Below are 12,941 nucleotides of genomic sequence, written 5' to 3'. Positions count from 1 at the left end.
TTGAAGAACTGGATTTTTAGAAAGCTATTGTGTAAATTTGGTTTTGTCATGGAATATCTTGGTTTCTCTGTCTATGGTAATTGAGAGTTTTGCTGGGTATAGTAGTCTGGGCTGGCATTTGTGTTCCCTTAGGGTCTGTCTGACATCTACCCAGGATCTTCCCGGTTTCATAGTCTTTGGTGAGAGGTCTAGTGTAATTCTGATAGGGCTGCTTTTATATGTTACTTGACCTTTTTCCTTACTACTTTTAATATTCTTTCTTTGTTTTGTGTATTTGGTGTTTTGATTATGATGTGATAGGAGGAATTTCTTTTCTGGTCCAATCTATTTGGAGTTCTGTAGGTTTCTTGTATGTTCATGGACATCTCTTTCTTTAGGTTAGGGAAGTTTATATAATTTTGTTGAAGATATTTACTGGCCCTTTAAGGTGTAAATCCTCACTCTCTTCTATACCTATAATCCTTAGGTTTGGTCTTCTCATTGTGTCCTGGATTTCCTGGATGTTTTGGGTTACAAGCTTTTTGCATTTTGCAGTTTCTTTGACTGTTGAGTCAGTGTTTTCTATGGAATCTTCAGCATCCAAGATTCTTTCTTCTATCTCTTGTATTCTGTTGTTGATGCTTGCATCTATGACTCCTGATCTCTCTCCTAGGTTTTCTATCTCCAGTGTTGTCTCCCTTTGTGATTTCTTTATTGTTTCTTCTTCCATTTTTAGGTCCTGGATGATTTTGTTCAATTCCTTCACCTGTTTAGTTGTGTTTTCCTGTATTTCTTTAAGGGAGTTATTAATGTCCTTCTTAAAGTCCTCCATTAGCATCATCAGATGTCATTTTAAGTCCAAATCTTGCTTTTCTAGTTCTGCTGTGGTAGGAGAACTGTTTTCTGATGATGCTATGTAGCCTTGGTTTCTTTTCGTGAGGTTCTTGAGCTTTCCTATCACCATCTGATTATCTCTGGTGTTAGTTGATCTTGCTGTCTCTGGCTGGAACTTTTCCCTCCTATGGGCCTGTAAGCCTGCATCAGCACTTCTAGGAGACCAGCTCTCTCCTGGAAGGACCTGTATACAGAGGACTGTGGGATAGCCCTAGCTCCCTGGTGCAGATGGCCTTAAGTTTATTTTCATTTTGAAAGTTTTACAGAATGGGTTTTTAGTCTACTTTTGTTATTATTTGGGATAATTGCAATCAATAGCTTAATTAAACTCATTTGTTTTCCCAGCAATTTGAATTTCAAATGAGTAAAAATATTTGAAATAAAGGAAATAGAGAAATTAACATAAAAATAATCTTTTTATTATACCAGATAACAGTTTTAAACATTTGAAAATAAAAAAAATAACATCAACTGATGTATTCTCCAGTTTTTTCTAGTTGGTCCATAAAATGATATTTAAAACAAAAAATAGGTCCAACCTGGTGGCACAATACCTTTAATGTCAGCACTTGGAAGACAGGACAGAAGACAATATGAGTTGTAGGTCAGTCAAAGCTACATGATGAGACTCTGTCTAAAGAGGGTAACATTATCTTAAAGAGTTGTTGTGGCTAAAGAGGAGGCTCAGCAGTTGAAAGTATTCGCTGCTCTTCGAGAGGACCCAGGTTCAAGTCCCAGTACCCACATGGCAGCTCACAACAGTGCATGCAGCTGCAGCTCCAGAAGATCTGACACCCTCATATATATATGCAAGTAAAACACCAGTGCACATAAAATTCAAATAACAAAATAATTTTAAATCTTTTTTAAAAAGGATTTATTTTATGTGTGTATTTATGTGCCTAAATGTATGCACATATACTACATGCATGCAGGTGCCTGTAGAGGTCAGAAGAGGGTGTTGCATTCCCCTGGAACTAACGCTACAAGTGGTTGTAAGCCACCGCATAGATGATGGGAACCAAACCTGGGTTCTATACAAGAGTGGCCAGTCTTTTTATCCACTGGCTCACCTCTTCAGCCTAAGAATACTAATTTAAATTAAATGAAATTGCAGAAAACCTTGTTACCTTTCTTTTTTTATTATTTCACCACTCTTAACCTTTTTTTGTTAGATTTTTTTATTATATATATATGTGTGTGTGTGTGTGTGTGTATGTATGTATGTATGTATGTATACTATTGCTGTCTTCAGATACACTAGAAGATTCCATTACAGCTTGTTGTAAGCCACCATGTGGTTGCTGGGAATTGAACTCAGGACCTCTGGAAGAGCAGCTAGTGCTCTTAACTGCTGCTGATTCATCTCTCCAGCCATTTTTTATTATTTCATTTTGACATTTAGCATGCGTGCGTATGCATTTAGAACTTAGAGGGCATCTTTCTGAGTTGGTTCTGTCTTTGCACCTGTGGGTCCTGAGGATGGAGCTCAGATTATATGATTGCAGCTAAGCCCCTTTACTTACAGAACCATGGCCCTCCTTGACACGCCTCCCCTCCCCAGACAGCATCTTTATGAGCCTTGGCTGGCTTGGAACTCATTCTATAGACCAGTCTACCCTGTCCTTGAACTCAGTGATTGTCCTGACTCTGCCTCTAGAGTGCTGGAATTAAAGGTGTGTGCCAGCGCTTCGCTTCTCATTGTTACCCCTCACTGTGTAATTGTATAGTAGCAGTACTCTGTGTACACCTTTTAGAAGTTAATATAAGTAAGTGCATAAAATGTGTATATGCAGTATAGAATTAGCAATTTCAAGTGTGCAACTCCTAGGCAGTTATTATGTTCAATACCATGTAGTTACTACCTTTGTCAAATTTGAAAACATTTCTCTCACCCTTTGCCTCCAAAGATTCTATACCTCTTTCCCAGACTCTTGCAATTAGTCTGCTATGTCTCTCTGTTCTGGACATTTCCCGAAGATGGAGTCATATGATATTTACTGTATTTTTGGCTTTTCCCCTTGTTCTGCGTTTAACATGTCTTGCTTGAAACTTGGCTTTACAGTATGATCCTCTGCTTTCATTCCTGTTAGGGCTTTGCCTTCCTTTGTTTATCTCCCACACAGTGGTAATTCCATTCACATTGCCCTTGACCACCATCTGTTACTCTCATTGTAGGATTTGCCATTGTACCTTTAGTTACTTTTATTTTTTTGGTGACAATGTTTCTACATAGCCCTGACTGTTCTGTAACTCAATATGTAGACCAGGCTGGCTTGGAACTCACAGAGATCTGTGTCCTCATTCCTCCTAAGTGCTGGGATTAAAGCATTTAGTTATCTTTGTGCAGTGGTTATTTCCAATTGTCTGTCTAAAGACATTTCCATCTGTCTGTCTGGTGAATGTCTGTACTTGGATCTTCAACAGGCACCTCACACTTAACATACCCAATACTGAGTTGCATGTGATGTTTGCCAACTCATTTCTCAACCAGATGTTTCTCCTTGTGGTCCCAGAGTATAGAGTTGACTTCTATCTTGTATGGTTCTGTACAGTATTATAAGAGCCTGTTTACTTGCTTAATCTCTCAAGAAACTGTACACGTCTTAAAATTAGAAGTTGTATTTTGTTCACATGTCTAACTGTGCCTGAGTAGTACCCAATATACAGAAGAGATTTACTTGATAAGTGTTTGTTAAATGATTATATGAAGGCAGCAAATTGATTATGTTTAATGTGTGGTCATATATATATATGTATTACATGGTGGTTATTCTCTTTGGGAGTTCAGAGAATTATTTAACTTGAAAATAATGTTTTTTTCACATTTCAGGAGCATTTAGACAGCACCCATGGGTCAGTCCATTCCTTGGATGCAGACTTGCTGTTACCAACTGGAGATCCATTCAGTAAATCGGACAATGACATGTTTAAAGATGGACTCCGGAGAGCTCAGTCTACAGACAGTTTGGGAACCTCAAGCTCATTGCAATCCAAAGCTTTAGGGTATAACTACAAAGCAAAATCTGCTGGAAATTTGGATGAGTCGGATTTTGGGCCACTGGTTGGAGCAGATTCTGTGTCTGAGAACTTTGATACTGTGTCCCTTGGGTCACTGCAGATGCCAAGTGGATTTATGTTAACCAAAGATCAAGAAAGAGCAATTAAGGCCATGACCCCTGAACAGGAGGAGACAGCGTCCCTCCTCTCCAGTGTCACCCAGGGTATGGAGAGTACATATGTATCTCCTAGTGGTTACCGCTTAGTGAGTGAGACAGAATGGAATCTCCTGCAGAAAGAGGTGAGATATTCTGATCTTGTTTCTTTTGTTGTCTTTTTGTTTTGAGACAAAGTTTCATGTAGCCCAGGCTAGCCTCTAACTTACTATACAGTGAAGATGACCTCGAAACTCAAAGGGTATCTCTTGATCCTCCTGCCTGCACCTTTCCAGCCCTGTGATTATAGGCGTGCACCACCACAGCTTGCTCTTTGCTCTCTCTGAAGGAATTAGGTAACTGATATTCATTGTTGATTCAGGAGATAGTTCCTGGAGTCAGCACAGGCCTGTGCTGCCAGCAAGAATTCCTTAGCACATACCCACCCTTGTCAAGTCTGCTTTATCTCTTCGAAGTATCTGACTGTCACAGGAAGCTGGCTAGTCAGTGGTGTTAACAAGCATCGCAGTTAGAGCAGCCTGAGTTTGAGTTTTCAGTTTACTGAAGCTGAATGAATCCTGTGATGCACTCATTTTTTCTTTACTTTTAAAATGTAGAAATGGTCAAGCACCTGATGTAGAGCATGGGTTTAAGGAGGATTGAGAAACATATGAGAGGGAAAAAAGCTACCCTTGATGAAAAGTAATTTTTCTCAAAATATTTTTAAATGTAAAGATTAGTTGTTAAGAATCTAAGTAGTGAGCTGAAGATATATGGCTTAGTGGTTAAGAGCACTGCTGCTCTTCCAGAGGTCCTGAGTTCAATTCCCAGCAACCACATGGTGGCTCACAACCATCTGTAACAGGATCTGATGCCCTCTTCTGGTGTGTCTGAAGACAGCAGCAATGTGCTCATATACATAAAATAAATCTTTAAAACAAAAAAATCTAAGTAGTGTCTAAGGGTGTGGTGGCGTACAGCTTTAATCCCAGCACTCAGGAGAGAGACAGGCGGGTCTTTGTGAATTTGAGGCCAACCTGGTCTACGAAAACGAGTCCAGGATAGCCAGAGTTCTGTTACACAGAGAAATCCTGTCTAGAAAAACAAAACAAAAAACAAAATACAAAATCAAAAAGGAATGTTCGTTGTATTTGTGCACTGCTTTACAGATACCACACCCTTTCACATACCTCATCTCTGAGCTTTCTGATCATAAATGAGGCAGTCAGGTCACAACTGTGCCCGGGTACAGATGAAACTGGCTCAGAGAGAGTGAGCAAAACCTGTGTTGGAGTCTCGGGGTTCTGGCCTAGCGCGCCTTCTCAGGGCTCCTTCTCTTTAAAGAGGCACAAGGAAGTGGGGCAGCCTGCTAACCTACACATGCTGTCCTGGGCCGTGCCCGTGTGTCAGGAACATTCTGCTTCCTGGAGCTGGGGGGAGGGGCGCTCTGTGCTGCCTTTCTTTTCTTCCTCCTCTTGGTTAGGTAGTATTGAGTGCATGGGTAGCACCTCTTGCTTGCTCTGTGTGTTCTTCAAATGTGGTATTTTGTGGCCCTTGGTGCTAAGTTGTGTCCCTTGTTTTTCTACCATACTTGTACAAGAAGTTACAACTTTTAGAATCTGACTTTATATTTTAATTTTTTCCTGAAAATCTCTGAAGCATTTACTCTGTGCTATGCATTGAGTAACATTGGTAAGAATGTGTGTATATTCCTTGATTATGAGACAGAATTATTTTGTTTTGGCTGATAAGTGGTGATTTTGGTGCCCTTCAGGTACATAATGCTGGAAATAAGCTTGGTAGACGTTGTGATATGTGTTCCAATTATGAAAAACAGTTACAAGGAATTCAAATTCAGGAGGCTGAAACAAGAGACCAGGTGAGTTTCATTAGAGTCACAGTTGTCTTTTTTTTTTTTTTTTCTGTCTGCTTTATGAAGTGTATCTATCTGGTTATGGAATAATCTAGCACATACAGTGGCAACAGTGGCAGCTGATTTCTAATGAGAGCCCAGTAGGAATGGGTATCCATTCATTAGCATGCCAACACTATACCAGCTAGCTCAGCGCTCAGAGGTGCCACAACACCATAGCACCTTCCTCTGCACCCCATCACCCAAACACCTAAACCTGATGCTGGCCTGATACCACCCTCACAGTGAACTTAATTGTACAGATATGAGGGAGGAAAAATTTACTGTGGCTTTTGACCGTAAAAGCCAGCCTGATGTCATGGTGACCAGAGTTTGGATACGTTGCTTACTGCCTGTTTGATGTAAATTTGTTGACTTGATTAATGGTGATTCATACAGCACACAAGCTAAGCTCCTGTGGGCTTGGACTACTGGACTTGAGGGTAAAGGTCCAGATACAGAGTAGAAGAGTGGACACTGGTAACAGTGTAGTGTTTAACAAGAGGAGCCTTGTGAGAATGTGTCAGGGAAGGAATGTTTTTCTTTGGTTGGTATGAGGATTACTTAGTGCCTTTGCCATCAGAACTGAAAGAGGTTAGACTAAAGATCTGGTACTTTCAGGTGTCACTGACATTCAGTTTCTCATCTATAGTCTTTTTTATTGATAACTTACAGGTGGATTTCTAAAGTTAATTAAACTGAGATAAAATGGTTGGTTTCGGATAGCCTTACCTGGGAAAGGGGTGTCTTGGATTCCTTTGTTATTTCTGTAGACTTTTATAGATGACTCTTAAACTTCTTTAAACTTCTTTAAACTTCTTTAAACTTCTATAAATGCCTGGTGTTTTACTGGATCCTAGCAATTCAGATACAGTTGAAAGATGGTTTTGGCCCATAAGGAGCTTTCAGCATTACAAACCAAAGAATAAGTTCAGTTCTCTCTCTCTCTCTCTCTCTCTCTCTCTCTCTCTCTCTCTCTCTCTCTCTCACACACACACACACACACACACACACACACACACACACACACACACAGTTCCTAGAGATGAACGTCTAGATTAGAGGAGGGTGTGTAGCTCAGCTGTAGGTTCAGGAAGGCAGCATTTGGGCCGTATGCTTTAGAGCATGCTTTCACATTAGGAGAAGAACTAGGGAAGGAGAAAATGTATTCAAGGAGAGAAGTGTACAGAGTCATGAAAGAGAATGGTATGTTCTAGGACACATGGCTGGCATGTGAGTTTATAAGCTAGTCTGAGAAGATGCTGCACAGGAAGGTCAGGGTGAGACCAGTGAGTGAGGAGATAATCAGAGGAATTGTGTTGACGCCTAACAACTTGGAGGCATAATTGCTTTTAAATAGGAAAAGCGTTATAATTTCAGTTTTATAAAATGTGGAAGGTTCTTGTGACTCCTAGGGCTTGGCAGAGAAGAGGTCTCGGCCGGTTGTGTGACAAGTAGCCGCTGACCATATAAAGCACAGCCTCGTGCTTGACGTGGTCCGTTTCCCTCTGGATTGACAAGTCAAAAAAAAAAAGATTTTTCACTTTACAAAAGAAATGTGGGTTGAGCATGTAGCACAGTGGTGGAGCTCTTGCCTGGCATGCATGAGGCCCTGGATTAGCAGCACAAATCCAACTACTTCCTTTGATTGACTTTTTAAATTATATAGGTGAAAAAACTGCAGTTAATGCTCAGGCAAGCTAACGACCAGCTAGAGAAGACGATGAAAGAGAAACAGGAGCTGGAGGACTTCCTTAAGCAGAGTGCCGAGGACTCAAGCCACCAGGTGAGCCGTGGGTGAGAGACGACTTCCGTTCAATTATGTTTACAGTTCAAAAGTACAGTTGCTTTGTATTTTCTGCTTTGAAGATTTAGCAGTTTTATTTTCTCTGAGATAAAAAAGTGTTTTCTGATTGTTCCATGCTTAAAATTATTTTTTAAGTATTTATTTATATTTTAAATGCATATATATGTTCCGCCCGCATGTATGTGTACCATATGCATCCTTGGTTCCCTGGAAGGTCAGAAGAGCGGGTCAGATCCCCTGCAACTGGAACTAAAGATAGTTGTGAGCCACCATGTGTATTCTGGGAACAAAATTCTGGTCCTCCATCAGTGGGAGGAGAGGCCCTTGGGCCTGAGGGTGATTGATGCCCCAGTGTAGAGGAATGCCAGTGTGGGAGGACAAGAGTGGGTGGGTGGGTAGGGGAACACCCTCATAGAGGCAGGGGGGGATGGGATGGGGGGTTAAGAAGGAGAGACCAGGAAAGGGGAAAATATTCAAATGTAAATAAAATATCCAATCCAAAAAAAAAAAAATTCTGAGAGGCAGGCAGATTTCTGAGTTTAAGGCCAGCCTGCTCTACAGAGTGAATTCCAGGACAGCCAGGGCTACACAGAGAAACCCTATCTTGAAAAAAAGAAAAAAAGAAAAAAAGAAAAAAAAAATCTGGTCTACTTCAAGAGCAACAAGTTTCTTAGCTGCTGATCTGTCTCTCCAGCATCTTATTTACTCCTTCTGAAATAATAAATTAGCAAACTTAATGCACTTATATCTCTGAGGGCTCTGGATTTCTCTCTCTCTCTCTCTCTCTCTCTCTCTCTCTCTCTCTCTCTCTCTCTCTCTGTCTGTGTGTGTGTGTGTGTGTGTGTGTGTTTACTGGGTTTTCCCTAGTGCACAAGAACCTCATTAACAAGAAATATATGACGTATTAGCTGGAAACGTAGCTCAGTTGATAGAGTGTTTGTCTAGGGTACATTAAGCACTTGCTTTGATCCCAAGCAATAAATTGGGGGTGGAGGTACACACCTGTTATCTCTTGAGAGGTAGAGACAAAAAGGTTAGAAGTTCAAGGCCATCCTTAGTTATGGAACTGGAGGCCAGTGTGGCTATTTGAGACCTTGTCTTGAAAACCAAAACAAAGGCTGGCAAGATGGCTCCGTGGGTAAAGTACTTACTACTAAGCCTCAGTTCAGTCCTTGTTTTCCCCCTCCTCTTCCTCCTCCTCTTCACCTTCCTTCTTTCTTCTCCTTCCTCCTTGTTCTTCCTTCTTCCACTCCCTTCTCCTTTCTTCCGCCTCCTCCCTCCACTACCACCTCCTCCCCCTTGTCATCGTCATCACCACCATCACAAGTGACGATCATGATCATCATCATTACCATTGCTGTCCTCATCATTATTAAAAAAGGGTCTCTCTACACAGCTCTGGCTGTCCTGGAACTCATTAAGTGGACCAGGTTGGCCTTGAACTCACAGAGATCCACTCGGTTCTGCCTCCCAAGTCCTGGGATTAAAGGCATGTGCCACCATGCCTGGCAATAATTGTATTTATCTATACCACTATTTTTTCCAAGCAACAGTTGAGAGATGCTTAGGTGTTTCTAGTTTTCTAGTTTTTGATAATGATAAATTTCTTATGAAGATTCTTGTATATGTCTGTTAGTGGATACATGGACTTCCGTTTTCTTAAGCACAGGTAGAAATGGTGAGAGAGATTGGGAAGTTGTTTCACAGGCTTACCTCTCAGCTCTCCTAGCTATTTCTAAGGACATTAGCTCTTCAAATATTACTAACAGACTTCCCTGCTTCTACATACCTTTTTAAATTGTATGTTTCTTTTACACATTTTATTTATTTTTGAGAATTTCATAAATGTAGTTTCTATCATTTTCTATTTATTTTTTTCAGATCCATCTTTTAGTTCACTAAATTTTTCTTCTCTAGAAAACCATCCATTGAATTTTTAGCTTAGATTTTTTTTCAGTTTATTTTTTTTTTGGCTATTATTTATTATCCTTAGTTCTATGATGATTCCAAATTTTGTCTTGTACACAATCCAGTAGCTAGTGATTCAGACATCTGGACTCATTGAAGACCTGTATGTATTGTCTGTTGTTTTAAAAAGCCATTCCCCTTGGGCTAGAAAGATGAGATGGCTCAGTGGTTAAGAACACTGACTGTTCTTCCAGAGATCTTGAGTTCAATTCCCCAGCAACCACTTGGTGACTCACAACCATCTGTAATGGGATCTGATGCCCTCTTCTGGTGTCTAAAGACAGCTACCGTATACTCATATACATAAAATAAATCTTTTTTTTTTTTTAAGATTTATTTATTTATGTATTCACCGTTGCTCCCTTCAGGCATACCAGATAAATATTTTTTTAAAGCCATTCCCTTATGTGTTTATATTAAGTGCTGTATATTCTGTTAGGAATGAGTAATGAATGGACTGGGGCTGGAGATGTAGCTAAATGGGTGGAGTGCTTGCCTAACATGCATAAGGCTCATGCCCAGTGCCATAGGGCGTGATGGTGCATCCCTCTGACCCCAGCACCAAGGGCATTTCCTTAGGAGAGGCAGTTACTGGTGATACTCATAAGTCTTGAGTCATTTGATGGAGTTATAGGACCTCACATTGTATAAAGTTTTATAGATTAGATTATTTAAAATGTTCATTCCCCAAGAGTGTGGTCCTTCTGGATCTAATTCACTAGGTGTTTTCTTGGTGCATCCTGGATTTTCTACGTTCGCCACTCTGTCTGGCTCTTAGATGCTCTGCCACAGCTGTTTATTAGAATTGGTACCTTCAGAGAGCTGCTTCAGATGCTATGCCCCGTACTCTATGTAAGTTGTCCAGTGCCTTCAAAGAGATACATTTTTTTGGTTGGATATATGGCTTCAGAGGTTAAGAACACTTACTGCTCTTATAGAGGACCTAAATTCTGTTCCTAGCCTCCATGTCTGGTCACTTACGACTACCTCTAGCTCCAGCTCTAGGAGATCCGAGACTCTTCTGGCCTTTGTAGATACTGCACTCAGATGCACAAACCAAACTCAACTTATGCATATATACATAATTAAAAATACAACTAAAATTTTTGAAAAGGTAAATTTCATATTTTTATACAGCCTTTCTAATTGTCAGTAGTTTTGTTCACATCACCCAACCTGTCATTATTAAAAACAAAATTCCTTTTTGGGGGGGGGGGGAAACAGGGTTTCACTATGTTGCCCTGGCTAGTTCTGACTGCCTCTGCCTTTTGAGTGCTGGGATTAAAGGTTTGTGCCACCACACAGCCCAACTAGAAACAAAATTCTAGTCATCATTTTTTAAATATGGAGACAAAATTATTTCTATTAGTTTTTGTGTGTGGATGATTAGTTTTCAAATAGTTCCCTCCCCAGGAATATTAACAGTAATTCAAAATAGTCAAGAGTTAAATGGTGTTAATTGCTCTTTAGTACCTACCGTAGAAGGCTGTGACCAGTGCAGAAAGGGTTTCATTCGTATGTTAAAGGTGTGCAGTCTCCCCTCTTTCTCTCCTTTCTTCCATTTTAAAGAAATACATTTATTTGTTTGTGTGCACACATGCTTACATTATGCATGTTAAAATATGTGGCCATAGCACATGTGTAGAGATCAGAGGACAGCTTGCAGGAGTCGGTTCTCTTCTTCCACCATATGGATTTTGGGTTCTGAGGACCAAACTCAGGCTTAGCAGCAAGTGCCTTCACCTTTTATGCCTTTACTCCAGCCCCAAGCTTCTAGTTTTAAATTGCTTTTTTTTTTAAAGCCCCTTAAAAATATATCCATAACTAGGTCATGTGGGTTTCCATCATTCTAAGGAACAATTACTATTGTTTGCTAATATATGTCAACATGTGACTTGAGCTTTGCTTATGCTCTGGGGGTACCAGAAAGTCGTGCCGTATAGCAAACGTACACTTTGATTGAATGAAAGATGAGTGGTTCTCATGGACTTGTATGGAGTAATGGGATGCAGGTTAACTTCAGATAGCCAGTTTTAACTGTGTTTTCACATGTGCGTCTTCTGTTCAGATATCTGCACTTGTTTTAAGAGCCCAAGCTTCTGAGGTCTTACTTGAAGAGTTACAACAGAGCTTTTCCCAAGCAAAGAGGGACGTTCAGGAACAGATGGTAAGTCACTGTTTGTAGTACACGTCACATGCTTTATTCCTGGATTGCTTTCTCTACATTGTCTTTAATATGTCACTCTGCTCACAGTGTCTACTGGAGTGTCTACACTCCAGGGCCTACAGAGCATTATGATGGTAAATACTGTATAGATGTTGCTTCTAAGCACAGCTCCTCACCCGCCCCATTTCATCTTTACCTTTTCTGACTTGGGAGACCTAAGCAGAATAAACTATGATAGACCTGTATTTAATTTTCAGTTTAAAATACAAGCTAAAAGATAAAGATAGCTGTCATCTCCAGTTCACACAGCTTTTGAATATTTATGCGTTTTCCTGGAAAACTCTTATTTATTTAGAATAACCTCATTAATTTCCCAGATTTATATATTTGCTATAGCTCTGGGGGTCTTTCAGAAGGCCGTCAGTTGTGAGGGGCAAAAGCAGGGCTTCTGGGGCAGTGGCCATCAGGAAGCTTTGTGGAACAGTTGAGGCTTGGATCTCCTTTCTTACTGCCCTGGCTGTGTTGTCTTGTTGGACCCTGTATCTAATGGCTTGGGTCAGTTATGGTGGAGTTGTTCTTTCTGGGATGACTGTGATGGCTGCTTGCTCTTCCAGAGGTCCTGAGTTCAATTCCCAGCAGCCACATGGTGGCTCACAGCCACCTGTAATGGATCTGATGCCCTCTTCTGGTGTGTCTGAAACAGCTACAATGTACTCATATACATAAAATAAATAATCTTTTAAATAAAATAAAAAAATGCATTAATCTCTAGGCAGTGGTGGTACATGCCTTTACTTCCAAATACTCAGGGAGGCAGAGGCAGGTGGATCTTTGTGAGTTTGAAGCCAGCTTGGTTTACAGAGTGAGTTTCCAGGACAACCAGAGCTACACAGAGAATTCCTGTCTACGACAACAACAAAATGCCATTAATCTTTTTTTTAATGATTTAGAGCAATTATTTTACTCAAAATGTTTTAGGTTAATGTTCTGTAGAGTGTATCTGATTGTTTCCTTGTGATTTAGTAGAGGTCAGACATTTTGGCAAGAGTATTGGACAGA

The 12,941-nt window shown here is 40.4% G+C and overlaps 1 protein-coding gene across 2 annotated transcripts in view; it reads left to right on the top strand.

The window, feature by feature from the left end:
- Rabep1 (rabaptin, RAB GTPase binding effector protein 1) overlaps positions 1-12,941 on the top strand; it is a 102,685-nt gene that overhangs the window by 69,168 nt on the left and 20,576 nt on the right. For both annotated transcript variants that reach the window (XM_052196655.1, XM_052196654.1), the window contains 4 exons: positions 3,707-4,174; positions 5,803-5,907; positions 7,610-7,726; positions 11,784-11,882. In XM_052196655.1, coding sequence (XP_052052615.1) covers positions 3,707-4,174; positions 5,803-5,907; positions 7,610-7,726; positions 11,784-11,882 — 789 coding nt within the window. The remainder of the gene's footprint in view (positions 1-3,706; positions 4,175-5,802; positions 5,908-7,609; positions 7,727-11,783; positions 11,883-12,941) is intronic.

Source organism: Apodemus sylvaticus, chromosome 10, assembly GCF_947179515.1.
Source record: "Apodemus sylvaticus chromosome 10, mApoSyl1.1, whole genome shotgun sequence".
NCBI classification, from domain to species: Eukaryota; Metazoa; Chordata; class Mammalia; order Rodentia; family Muridae; genus Apodemus; species Apodemus sylvaticus.
The sequence above is the reverse complement of the archived record's forward strand: the minus strand, read 5'-3'. Positions and strand labels throughout refer to the sequence as shown.